The sequence below is a fragment of the Octopus bimaculoides genome, chromosome 2 (assembly GCF_046866305.1).
Source record: "Octopus bimaculoides isolate indiv1 chromosome 2, ASM4686630v1, whole genome shotgun sequence".
In the NCBI taxonomy this organism is placed as follows: Eukaryota; Metazoa; Mollusca; class Cephalopoda; order Octopoda; family Octopodidae; genus Octopus; species Octopus bimaculoides.
The window spans coordinates 101,104,951-101,117,450 of NC_142929.1; the positions used below are offsets into that span (position 1 = coordinate 101,104,951).

General features: G+C 34.0%; 1 protein-coding gene across 20 annotated transcripts in view; it reads right to left on the reverse strand.

Annotated features, from left to right (window-relative positions):
• The window catches only part of LOC106868823 (dematin), a 157,005-nt gene that overhangs the window by 50,073 nt on the left and 94,432 nt on the right, over positions 1 to 12,500 (reverse strand). For 11 of the 20 annotated variants that reach the window (XM_014914246.3, XM_014914244.3, XM_089347303.1 and 8 more), the window contains one exon: positions 2,235 to 2,312. The exons of the other annotated variants lie outside the window; for them this stretch is intronic. In XM_014914246.3, the coding sequence (XP_014769732.1) occupies positions 2,235 to 2,312 (78 nt within the window). The remainder of the gene's footprint in view (positions 1 to 2,234; positions 2,313 to 12,500) is intronic. 20 annotated transcript variants of the gene reach the window in all.

The following is a 12,500-nucleotide window of genomic DNA, read 5'->3' on the forward strand; positions in this document are numbered from 1 at the left end:
GGGCTTAACAATGAATTTTAAAGAAAGCTATTCTAGGAAACAAAATCCATTATGTAAATATATCAACAAATTTAGTAAAGATAAGATTAAAATTTGATCAGGAATTTGGGAAGAAAAATTGTCAAAGGCTACAGATTGCAAGATAGTAAACAGTGTCATATAAATAGAACACACCAGCAAACATGCCTCAGAAAATTGCTGTTTATCAACGACATTGTATCTGTTACAGGAGGGATGAATAGAAAAATCTCCTAAATGTCAAGCTTCAAGAATGAAATGCCCTTGAAATTGGAAACAATCTAGGATGTAAAGAACAGAGAAGAAGGAGAGAGAGGAGGTGGAAGAGATAAAGAAAAAGAGGAGAAATGTGAATGGCAAACTTGGAAAAAATACCCAGAGTAAAAACTGAGGCTGAAGATTCTAATTTCTCAGTAGAAAAATAAAAGAGAGAAAACAAACTTCAAACAGTATGAAGAGTTGCTAATTAATTATGCTCATTGTAAAAATTCTTTGAAATTATTTGTAGTAATTGTTGTGCAGCTGCATAGGAAATGCATCACATAGCAGCAAAATCAAAAATTTCTTTTCCCCTTTCCACCACCCCACACCCTTATAAAAAGGAAAAAAGAAAAAAAAAAACAGATTTTTACATTTAATTTCTTTAAAAAATATAATTGGCTAATTTGGGAGCTTTAGAAAAAATATAAATAAAAGTATCTTTAAACGAAAGCAAATATTTTTCCATGATTGAGACTTACAAACATAAGCATCCCACTTGTACCCACCCTGTATATTTTTGGTAGAGTATCTAGGTAAATCGTCTAATGTGAGGTCTTCCCTTTTTTAAGACAGTGAAGTGTGATCTGAGGGAGATCTGACTGCTATTTCTACCAAGGTTGAATAATCAGATAAGGGCTTCCTCACTGGCTTGCATCCATCCATCATCTTCTCTACCCTCTATGCACGGAGAGGGTCATGGGAGTAGAGTGCTCAGGTCCCTCTTCAATAGGGTCCTATCAGAAACAACCATCATTACACTTCCCAGCTGGATTCTCAAGCATGACCAATAGAGACTATGGATATTATCCAACCATCTCATTCCTAGTTTACCTCCTAGGTCTCCTCCCAGTTATATTAATGTGATGTGAAATTATTGGAAAGAAAATTAATTTTCAATAACTAGTTGGTAAACTCTCAATGTTTCTGCCATATTAAGTTATAAATGGAGAGGAACACGCAAATAATTTCACTGTAACATGTGTGGATGATGTGAGGAACTTGTGAAAGGAGAGAAATAATTGGACAACTAATGTTTGTTGATAGTCTATTTCTCAAACTAACAATATATAGTGAGTGTGTTGTAGCCAGTTTTACTTAATAGATAAAGTAGGAAAATCAATTAATAGTAAGGAAAAATAGAAAGAATATATGAACAAAGAGATCTCTGAAGCTAGAGAAAAAGTTTGTTAAAAAGAACAAATGAGCTTTTTAATATCAAACTCAATTTTACTGGATTAAAGAAAATATATGGTAAACAATGTAAAAATAATTGAATGGATTTGAAATTGTATTTTTAAGCTGAACTAATGAGAGAAAATTCAGGAAAATGGTATCCACTATTGTTTTCATATATAATAAAATCAAGAAGGCTAACAAATTCCCCATTTTTAAACCTGTTATTAGTTTCATTGCTGAACCTATCTCAAAAGTCTATAAACCTTTAGAGAAATAACATTTATAGAGTACTTTTTAATTAATTCTTCCTATACAAACTCTTTCTACACTAAGATTTTCCTATAAAACAGCAACATTCAATATTTTTAAACTTATACCAATCCAGTTATTCTTTCAAATGTATATCACACCAACTACTAATTTCATTTTTTTTTTTTAATAATATTCCATTCATAGTAATTGATTATAACTAGTTCTGACTTATTTTCATCTGAAACAGTCTTATTTCTGGTACAAATATTTCATGCTTTGTGCTCTCAGAACTCATTAATATAAAAAGTTCTTTGAAGTTTATATAGTCTGAACAGAATTCAAATTAAAGGAAAACCTGAAAGACAGAAACAATGGCAATATTAGTTCAAAGTTATTGTATTGATATACACATGCAGACACACTTAAATGGCAATACAAAATTGAGAGAAAGAAGTAAAAAAAAAAAAAAAACATTTTAAAAATAAATAAAAAGTTACAAAATGAAGCAGTGTTGTAGACTAACATACCGATTGTAACCTGCGCAAACTACTGGAGGTTGATTGTGAGGAGTAGGAACCGGTAGGACTGGGGCTGCGGTAGCTTGACTGTAAAAACACAAACAGGCAACAAAAAAACATAAAAAAGCATGCATTAAAAAATATGGTGTAAAAGTGTACGAAAGAGTAATGGCCCACCAAAGTGCTTGGTTCCTTGTTTGATAGTGATTTGCTCATAGCTGTGTGGATAAAGTGCAGACACTGAAAGTCAGCAAGTCTTTAACATTTAACACTGAACAGATGAAATACTGTGTTTTGTAATCTTGTTTTAAATATCTAATTAGGAGTGCTTGACCAAAATTAAATATGTAGCAACTAAAATGTAAGCTTTTGAGAAGGACTTATATGGAAAATATTGTACACGTGTAGTTGTGACCACCATTCAAAATGGTGTTAGAGAAGAAGGTAGAACATTGTTCTTAATCATATCTTAAGGATATAAAATTCTTCTAATCTTCTCAGCAAATATTTTATTGAGAAGGTGCTATAAAAAGGAGTAGAGAATGTTGTCATAGAATTGCTGTTCTCTTTGAAGATATTGTCCAAAGAAGAATCTGAAAATGTGATAGAAAAGTTTAAAATCTATTTTCTTTTTTCTCTCAAGAAATATGAGAATACAACTTATGTTTCTTGTAGAATCTTCTAATACAATAGTGTACAAATGTCTGATAAGGAACTGTTTATATTTTATAACTGTATTTTCACTAAATGATGATTCTACCTCATGTTTTTGGTGGAATTTGTCAATATTTAGCAGAGTTCAAGCTGATAGCTAGTCCTTCTAACATTTTCTGAATAAATTGTTTGAGTATCAGACTAGACTGAATAACTGAATTGCAATTAGGCAGCTTCCAGTTTGGTGATTAAATCCTTACAAGGTTAGACTTCTGTCATCTTTCAAGGAGATTATAAAATAAGTACCAGTAATATAGCAGGGAGAAGTAGACATCCTAATTATGCCTAGTAAAAGCAAAAACTAAGGAATGTTCATATGTTATGAGGAAAGTTCCCTCATAAATCTTATTCTTTTTGCTTATTTAACTCCAGCCAAGTCAGATAAACATTATTCTTCGAGAAATCTAATATTTACAGTTACAGCTGCATCTAATAAACTATGTTTGCAGGATCACTTGAGTATTAAATGAACAGGTTCCATGTTCATTTGTTCTCTGATAACCAGAACAAGAAGACAGAAAGACCACCCAAAACATGAATAGCAGAAAGGAACATATCATGACTCAGAAAATACATTAAACATGTGTTTTCAGAGCAATACTGCAAGATGTCTAGAAATTTACTTATTATTTTAAAGAAGTGAGAACTTACACTACTGAAGATGTGAAGTATAGATGATTCATTCAACCCCAATATACTGCTTCTTATAGTTTCACAAAAGGTTTTCTATGCTAATATGATTAAAGCAGTTTTAGGTGGTTGTGTGAAGAGGCTTGGTGCCTCTTGACCATCAAGTAGGTGTGCAACTTGATATTTTGATGAGATGCTCTCTAATGCAGCAATCCAAGAATCATAGTTTCTTCTTCCCTTTTTACTGTCCTTCATCTGACCTGCAAACCCTGTGTGGTCTTAGCAGGGCTATCCTATCTCTTTTGACAAAACTGTTTATAGTTTAAACAAAAATGAGCTAAGAGAAATAACTCAAAGTAACCTGTAGCATGTATATGAACAACACAAATACAGGTGTACTAAATACCATACAATACAAATTCTTGATTTATAAAAGCTATCACCACCTCTAGGTGATGTGTCACAATTATCAAATGGCAACTGACAGCTCCATGTGAGAAAGAAGGACAATCTCAGGAATCAAGAATTCTCCAAAGTTAGTATACCATTAAGGTAAAAGAAGGCTTATTGTCTGGAGATATGAAGGCAACAGGGGACATGTTTCTATTGCAAAAGGTGTTATCAACATGACATTTGTCCTCATTTATCTCTAGCAGCCAAGGGACTTATACAAAAAGGATTAGAATACATTTATGGCCTATGTAATTTGCATAATTTAAACAAAAATGAGCTAAGAGAAATAACTGAGAGTGACCAGTGTCATGTATATGAATAACATAGACAAATACAGGTATATCAAATACCATACAATATAACTTCTTGATTTATTAAAGCTACCTCTGCCTCTAGGGGGATGTGTGATTACTGGTTCTTTTCATATTAATCTTCAATAAGATGAAGAAGAAAATTAGCTCTGCAGGATTTAAGCTCTGTTATGATAAAGTGGAAGTGTATCCATCATCATCATCAACACCACCTTCCTAGTCTGCTAGTTTCTTCTAAATAAATATTATTTGACAAAATAACCAACTTAGCAAAATCAAAGTACTTTCAGTAGCCATGGTGGAAACAAAACAAAAAAAAAAAGTGCAGTGAAAATAAACCAAGGATATAAATCAAATACACAACACCAAGAACAACAATTAAAGATTGGCAACAAATAAACACAATTAAAGATTGCAACAATAATAACATTAAACAGGTAATCAAAATTATCAAATTAGATGGATTTAATGTTAATTCAAGAAATTAACTTCAAGGACAGGAAGGCAAAATGGGAAGGAAGTTAGCGAAGTGTGGTGATATATAACAGATTTTATACAGTAAATATATTTACATAGAAGATATATATCCAGAATCTTACCTCCTACTCTCTCTCTCTCTCTCTCTCTCTCTCTCTCTCTTTCTTTGTCTTTTCTTTTACAAACACTGTATGCACACAGAGGCTTATAAAATGTATGTACACCGGATCTCTCATGCAAATGTACAGAAATGTATACAAACACATAAAAACGTTTACTTCTGAACCCAGCTGTCTCAATCACACACAAATATAACTGGAACATCTGTAACCTTGATCTCTCTCTCTCTCTCTCTCTCTCTCTCTCTCTCTTTACAATGTGTGTGTGTGTGTGTGTGTGTGTGTGTGTGTGTGTGTGTGTGTGCGTGTGTGTGTGTGTGTGTGTGTGTGTGTGTGGGCACGCGCATGCACACACACTTGTGTGTCTGCATATGCCAACCAAATACAGGTGCACAAAATCTAATGTCTGAAGACATCTTAAAATCATAGAATCAGTAAATATGTCAACTGTAAGAAATAAGAGCAATACATTAACTAAAAATTCACTCCAGCCAAATTCAGTAGTCATTTTCTGTCACATGATTCACACTGCACTAATGAAAAGAATTAATTGTATTTATTACAAGTTAATCTATGCTCAATGAAAGGTATTTCAGCTGTCACCATCTCACCATTTTAAAACTAGAGTGTAATTTGAGGGAGATAAAGTAGTTATTTCTGGTAGGTCTAAGGGTGACATACAGGCTACTTTATCAATTCATAATATTCAGTACATTAGACATGTGTTTCAACATGACACCACTGTAACATATTTCTCAAATGTTGTAGTATAATAGGTTATATTTAATTTATTTAATGCTAAAGACTACTACCAAGATACACCAAAATTTTGAAGATTTATATAACAAACAATAATAAAGAAATTTCTGTAAACCCCATATTTTTTCTGAATATAGGCTCGTATAACATCAATGGTGATGTTAAGACAGAAAATCTAAGGTAGAAGAGCATGTCCTACAGTGTTTCTAGGCCCTCTTAAGCTGAGAGGGAAGAGTCATAGAAGTAATTATTTGAGGTTAATGTACTACTTAATGTTTGGGTTCAACTGAGATAGGGTGGTGGTTGGGGGATGGGAAATGAGTATGAGAATACTAGAATTAGGCAAAGTGTTTGGTATGAGGCTGAAGAAAAGGAAACAGCAATGAAGCATAAGAAGAATTTCAAACTTTAGTTGTTATTTCTAGCTTCTTAGAATCTAACAGCTGAGAAATAATTTTCTCCTGGATAGAATGTCAGTCTACCACAGGTAAAAACAAAATCCAGATGATCTGCTACTTATTTTAACAACTAGATGGATTGAAACAATGTAAAATAAAGTGCTTTACCCACAAATACAAGATACCAGCAGGGGCATTTGAACTCATACTCTACAACAATGGTTCCTGAAGTGAGCAGTATTGCCCCCTTGGTGACAGTGGAAAGACCCGGGGGGGGGGGGTATTTAAGAAAAATGGGGCGATAATGGGCTGACCAAAATGAGGCAATGGATGTAAAAAAGACAAAGAAAATAAAGGGGCTAATTAGGTTAAGATTTATTTGTGAAATACTGTTGCTTTGAATTTGCTGCAGAAAATTCTGTCTGTGATGGTGAGTGGTGGGGTGGGCACTAGGAATGTGGCCTTAGAATCAAGGGGGTGGCAGCCTGATAAAGTTTGGGAACCACTGCTCTATAAGCAGACAGTCTTTATTCAAGCTTTTCTATGAATTTAGGTAAGAGATGTGTTGAACTGAATTCAAGCTTTAGAAGAGACAAGAGACAGACAGTTCAATGAGGGGATAAATGATTGCAAAATTGGTGAATGAAGGCTTTTCTACCTAGTAGCTAGTTATTTCAAGTGATATAGTTGAAAATGTGGGAGGAGATGAGTGGGCAAACCACAGCCCCAGGTATAGAGCTTGCTTACACATTTTTAAATGCTAACAGCTATTTGAAACAGAAATATTTCCTAGGCATGGAGAAGAAACATGCATGTGTGATGCCTTCATAGATATATGAAGTCATAAGAAATACATATATATATATATATATATATATATATATATATATATATATATATATATCATCATCATCATCGTTTAACGTCTGCCTTCCATGCTAGCATGGGTTGGACGATTTGACTGCGGACTGGCGAACCAGATGGCTACACCAGGCTCCAATATATATATATATATATATATATATATATATATATAAACATATATATATATTTATGATGCTTTCTGTTTTATATTCACATGAGTGTAAAGGGAACAGAATAAATTTTATACGGTGTGGTGTGTTCCCTTGAGATAATATGGTCTGTTTACATGATGATAAGTTGATAATAACAGGAAGTATTAACAGTTTCTAGTCTACAATAAAACATCAATGATACAGATGAACACACTTATTGGAGTTGGCTGTTCAAGCATGGAATTGCTATCACAGTAGTGTAATAGCTGTTCTCTAAGTGATTTATTTGGGTCAAAGTTTATAGAGATGGGCTTTTGAAATTACTTTTAAGATTTGTCTGTCTATTACACACGTACACACACACATATACACGTGTGTATGTGTGTGTGTGTGTGTGCACGCGCACATGCACACATACAAAGTAGTAAAAACAGTATCACCATTTGTATTCATATGACAGCTTTTCCATACTTGCTTTGGTTTGACAGGTTTTCTCTATCACAGAATCCTGCCACTTGTTATGATTCTTTGTCATTTACTCCATAAGGTTCAATCTCATGAGATCAGTTTTCCCCTTTTCTACCTATGTTTTCCTTGGTCTTCTTCTTCTGCAGGTTCCTTCCATTTGGATCACTCAGCACTTCTTACTCAACTACTGTCTACCATATGCTTGTGTTAGTGTTCTGATATATGACCTTTAGCAAATGACAAGACTGGCTTTTGAAAGTGTAAATGTGACCGCAGTCAGTGCATGTGAAATTATCTCCTGATCTTCTACCATAGACTTTCAACTGCCTGCAGGTTTCAGGTATTACATTTCACTATTTGACAGACAATCGAATCTTGTATTTTTTTCTCAAAATACATGCTGATCTTAATTACAGACTACCATTCACTTCTCTTCAATGGTTCAAGGACATAAGGTTATCTTTTGTGATGCTGTGAAAACTCTCTTTTAGGGTTTGTGCTGGGGACACTGACCAACTAATTTGCCATAAAGTAATTACTTTGGAAGTCTGAAATTATCCAGATGGATGGCAGGAACAATCCTTTACATATGTTATTTGATAAGCCAGCTTCCACATGTATACACACACACACACACACACACACATATGTACACACTCAAAGACACACACATAAGGCAGTGAACTGACAGAATCGTTGACACATCATACAAAACATTAGCTGCATTTCTTCCAATTCTTTATGTACTGAGCTCAAATCCCACCAGGGTCCTTTGTCTTCCGTCCGTTTGGGGTCAGTAAAATAAAGTACCAGTTTAGCATTGGGTCAGTGTAACCAACTTACTCCTTTCCCCTAAAACTGCTGGCCTTGTGTCAGCATGGCTGTGTGGTAAGAAGCTTGCTTCCCAACTACATGGTTCCAGGTTCAGTCCCACTGTGTGGTACCTTAGGCAAGTGTTTTCTACTATAGCCTCAAGCTGACCAAAACCTTGTGAGTAGATTTGGTAGATGGAAACTGAGAGAAGCCCGTCATATATGTGTGTGTTTGTCTTTACGTCTGTCACCCCACTACTGGCAGTGGTGTGATAATGTCCATGTAAATTAGTGGTTTGGTATAAGAGAGACCACCGCCCATTAGGGTCTGAAGAAACACCATAAAGCTAAGTGCTCTATGGATGTGAAACCCAGGATAATTCCATAAACCAGCCACAGCCGTCTTTATCTAATTACTCCACTGATCTATAACTTAGAGTGTACTTCCCTTTCAGGATTTATGATTTACTGATATAAAACACACACTTGTGTCTGTGCACACATGTATATGTGGATGAACGCTAATAAAGCATTGTGATGGTGGGAATATCTTTGATATGAACAGGCCTGAGAGAGTGTTGGGTCATATAGATAGGAAGAGGGTGAAAGTAAGGAAATCTGGGAGGAGGGGAAAATGATGATGATGATGATGATGATGATGGCAGAGAAAGTAGGGTCACAAGGGGTTAGTGAGAGAGGGAAGAGGGAAAACAGAAGCAACTTGTTTAGAAATCTTGGAAGTAGACTTAGGAAGTATCCACTTCAACAGCAATGGAATATAAAATAAAAAATATGCCTAAACAAAAACAAAAAATACAACTTGATATCTCTCACTCTCATTTTTACCCACTCCACACAGTTCACTAACTGGGAAGGCCTATTTTTGTTCTTATTTTGTTTATTTATCCGTTTATGTTTGTTTGTTTTTTACAACAACCACAACTATAACCAGCCAGACAAAATGTAAAATGCTCAGAACAAATAGCTATAGTTTTACTTAATAAGTTTCATCATACACACACACAAGAGCACACACACACGCACACACACACATGAGAGTGTGTGTGTGTGCACACTACTACTATACACACACACATGAAGCATATTAAGTAAAACTATAGTTATTTGTTTGAGTACTTTGCATTTTGTCTGGCTACTAGTAGTAGTAGTAGAAGTAGTAGTCGTAGTAGTAATTGTGGTTATTGTTGTTGTTGTTGCTGCAGTGTTATCACCACCACCATCGCAACAACAAATGACCTACTTCAAGCAAAACATAATTGTAACATTCTCCCTACTACCTACTACAACTTTCTTCACAGACTCAGTAGAGAATGCAACGAAGAAAATAGTTTCAGAACCAAACAGAATAATCTGTAATTTTTATTAAAAATCGTCACTGGATTGTAATGGAACAAAATGGAATTTTGCAAGAAACCTTACAACTCTTATAGTGTTATATTTTCTATCTGAATGTCTAGGTTTATTTCTTTTTGTTTGCTTTCTTTTTCATTTCATTTGTCTTTTTTTTAGTTGTTTTTATGGTCCAAGTTTAAAAAAAAAAAAAAAAAAGTGTTGTTGTTAAGTAGTTCTCAATCCTCTCATCTTCAGCTCTCCTAGATCAAGCAGAACTATGGTCTAAAAGAAGGTTGATGATGCTTCTATCTGTTGTTATCTAGTCTTTGTTTTGAGATATGCTATCTTAAGAGTTAGAATTTAATAAAACAGGTGTCAGCTACAAAGCTTATTGGAAGATTTTTAATGAATACTTACTTAGAAACGAGATCAATAAACCACAATGTAAAAAAAAAAAACTCCTTTGTTAACTTTCTTAATATTATAACGACTGTTAAATATCTTACAATGCCAAATACTTCAATGTTTTGACTGAGAATTCTTCATTCAACAGACCATATTTCTCTGTCTATACTGTACACTGCAATAAAGCATCTAAATTATTATCTCAACAACAATACTGATCATGTAAGATTGGCATTACTAAATACGAGTTTTAGATCACGAAACTAGTGTGCTGAGATAGATGAAAGCTTCAGGGAGCTTCTGTGAGTGCACAAACATGCTAGAAATAGCAACCAAATCACTCTAAAATCATAACATAGTATAATAAAAAAAAAAAGAACCAACTGGATAACATAATCCTAGATGGCCTGAGATGGCCACCGTTTCAATTATAGATCTGCTTAATCATGGTTGACTTGAGATCAAATTATGACCATTAAGTTAGACAAGTAAAATCTACATTGCTTACTAATTTATATCTGCTTTTAGAGTGCTCACAGATACAATCAGGCTATCTAGATTATGTTATCCAATATGTCCTTTTTTTGTATATCAGATTGTAACTTTAGAGCGATTTGGCTGCTATTTCTAGCATATTGTGCAACCACAGAGAGGGTCTCCTGAAACTCTCATGTGTTTGCGGTATCCATTGTCTAGATTGGAAAACAGTAAATGCCAGAAAAATATTTTATGGTATTTGGTTACATTCTAAATTAAAATTCCACCAATAATGGCAAAGGTCTAAACTACTGATATCTTCAGTGTCCATAAAATACATTGCAACTATGAGATATATTCCATAAGCTTTGATCCAGTTTTAACTTTGAATGAATGATAGATAAATTTGACCTTAGTGTGGGGAGACACGAACCTAATGCTTGACAATTTCTGTCATTCTCCTGTCTTGTGATAATGGTTTCAAATGTTAGCACAGGGCCAACAATTTTAGATGAAGGGGTAAGTCAATTACATCAACCCCAGTGCTCAACTGGTACTTACTTTACCAACCCTGAAAGGATGAAAAGCAGAGTTGATCTCAGTGGAATTTGAACTCAGAACATAAAGAACCAGAAGAAATTCTGCTAAGCATTTTGCCCAACACACAAGTCTGCCAGCTCACTACCTTAATGGTAAGGATAGTATTGATGATCACAGAGATAGGGTTAGGTACTTGAAAGTATACTTACTATAAATATATTGGGAATATCTAAATGGATAAGCTAACAAACTCAAAGTTTATAACTTACGTTATGGTTCATTATTTACATTTGACGGATATTTGTCCTCATCTTGTTTGTTGTTAACACGTTTCGGCTGATATACCTTCCAGCCTTCATCAGGTGTCTTGGGGAAATTTCAAACCTGGGCTCTCATTCCTAAGGTATTTTTCGATGTTATTATTATTATTATTATTCAGGTCACTGCCTGGAATTGAACTCGGAATCTGAGGTTAGTAGCCCATGCTCTTAACCACTACGCCATATAATAATAATAATAATAATAATAATAATAATAATAATAATAACATTGAAAAATACCTTAGGAATGAGAACCCAGGTTCGAAATTTCTCCAAGACACCTGATGAAGGCTGGAGGGTGTATCAGCCGAAACTTGTGTTAACAACAAACAAGATGAAGACAAATATCCGTAAAATGTAAATAATGTACATAATTCTTCATCTCTCAAATATAGAACTGTAGGTTATGGTTGTAAGGTTGTACCCAACAAGAAGCATTGTAATGCAAAGTATGGTATTTAACTCTTTTTGGTCTGGAGTCAATCTAAAGCCATACACATGATATAGCCAAGTGAACAGGTCTAGATCAACATTTCAACTTGTTCTGATAAATGGTGTGTGTTTTTGAGTGTGTAAATGAAAATGCTGCATATACTATCAGAGAAAATCTGTGAATTACATAATCTTATAGGAAAAATATCCGAAACACACCCAACCAGTATGACAAAATAAGGTTAATAAACTTGTATGTATCTATGATTGTATAAAAGACACTAAGTAATAAACTGGGAAAACAGATAATTTAGTAAAAGAAAGAGTAAAAATTAAATTATTAAAAAAGAATAGAAAAACAACAACAGCACAAGAGAAGAACAAACAACAATAAGTAAGAAAGAAAAGCTGATTTAAAAAGAATGTTAATTTGATAAACTGTTTAAAACAAAAAAAAAACTAGTAAAGTGATGTTTAAATGTCAGCCTGAAGTGTTACTTGTTGATGATGAAATTTCATGGAAGTGACATTTACACAGCTGTGTTGTTGTTACACATTAGATTCAGATAGTAAAGGAGCACAAACACTGAC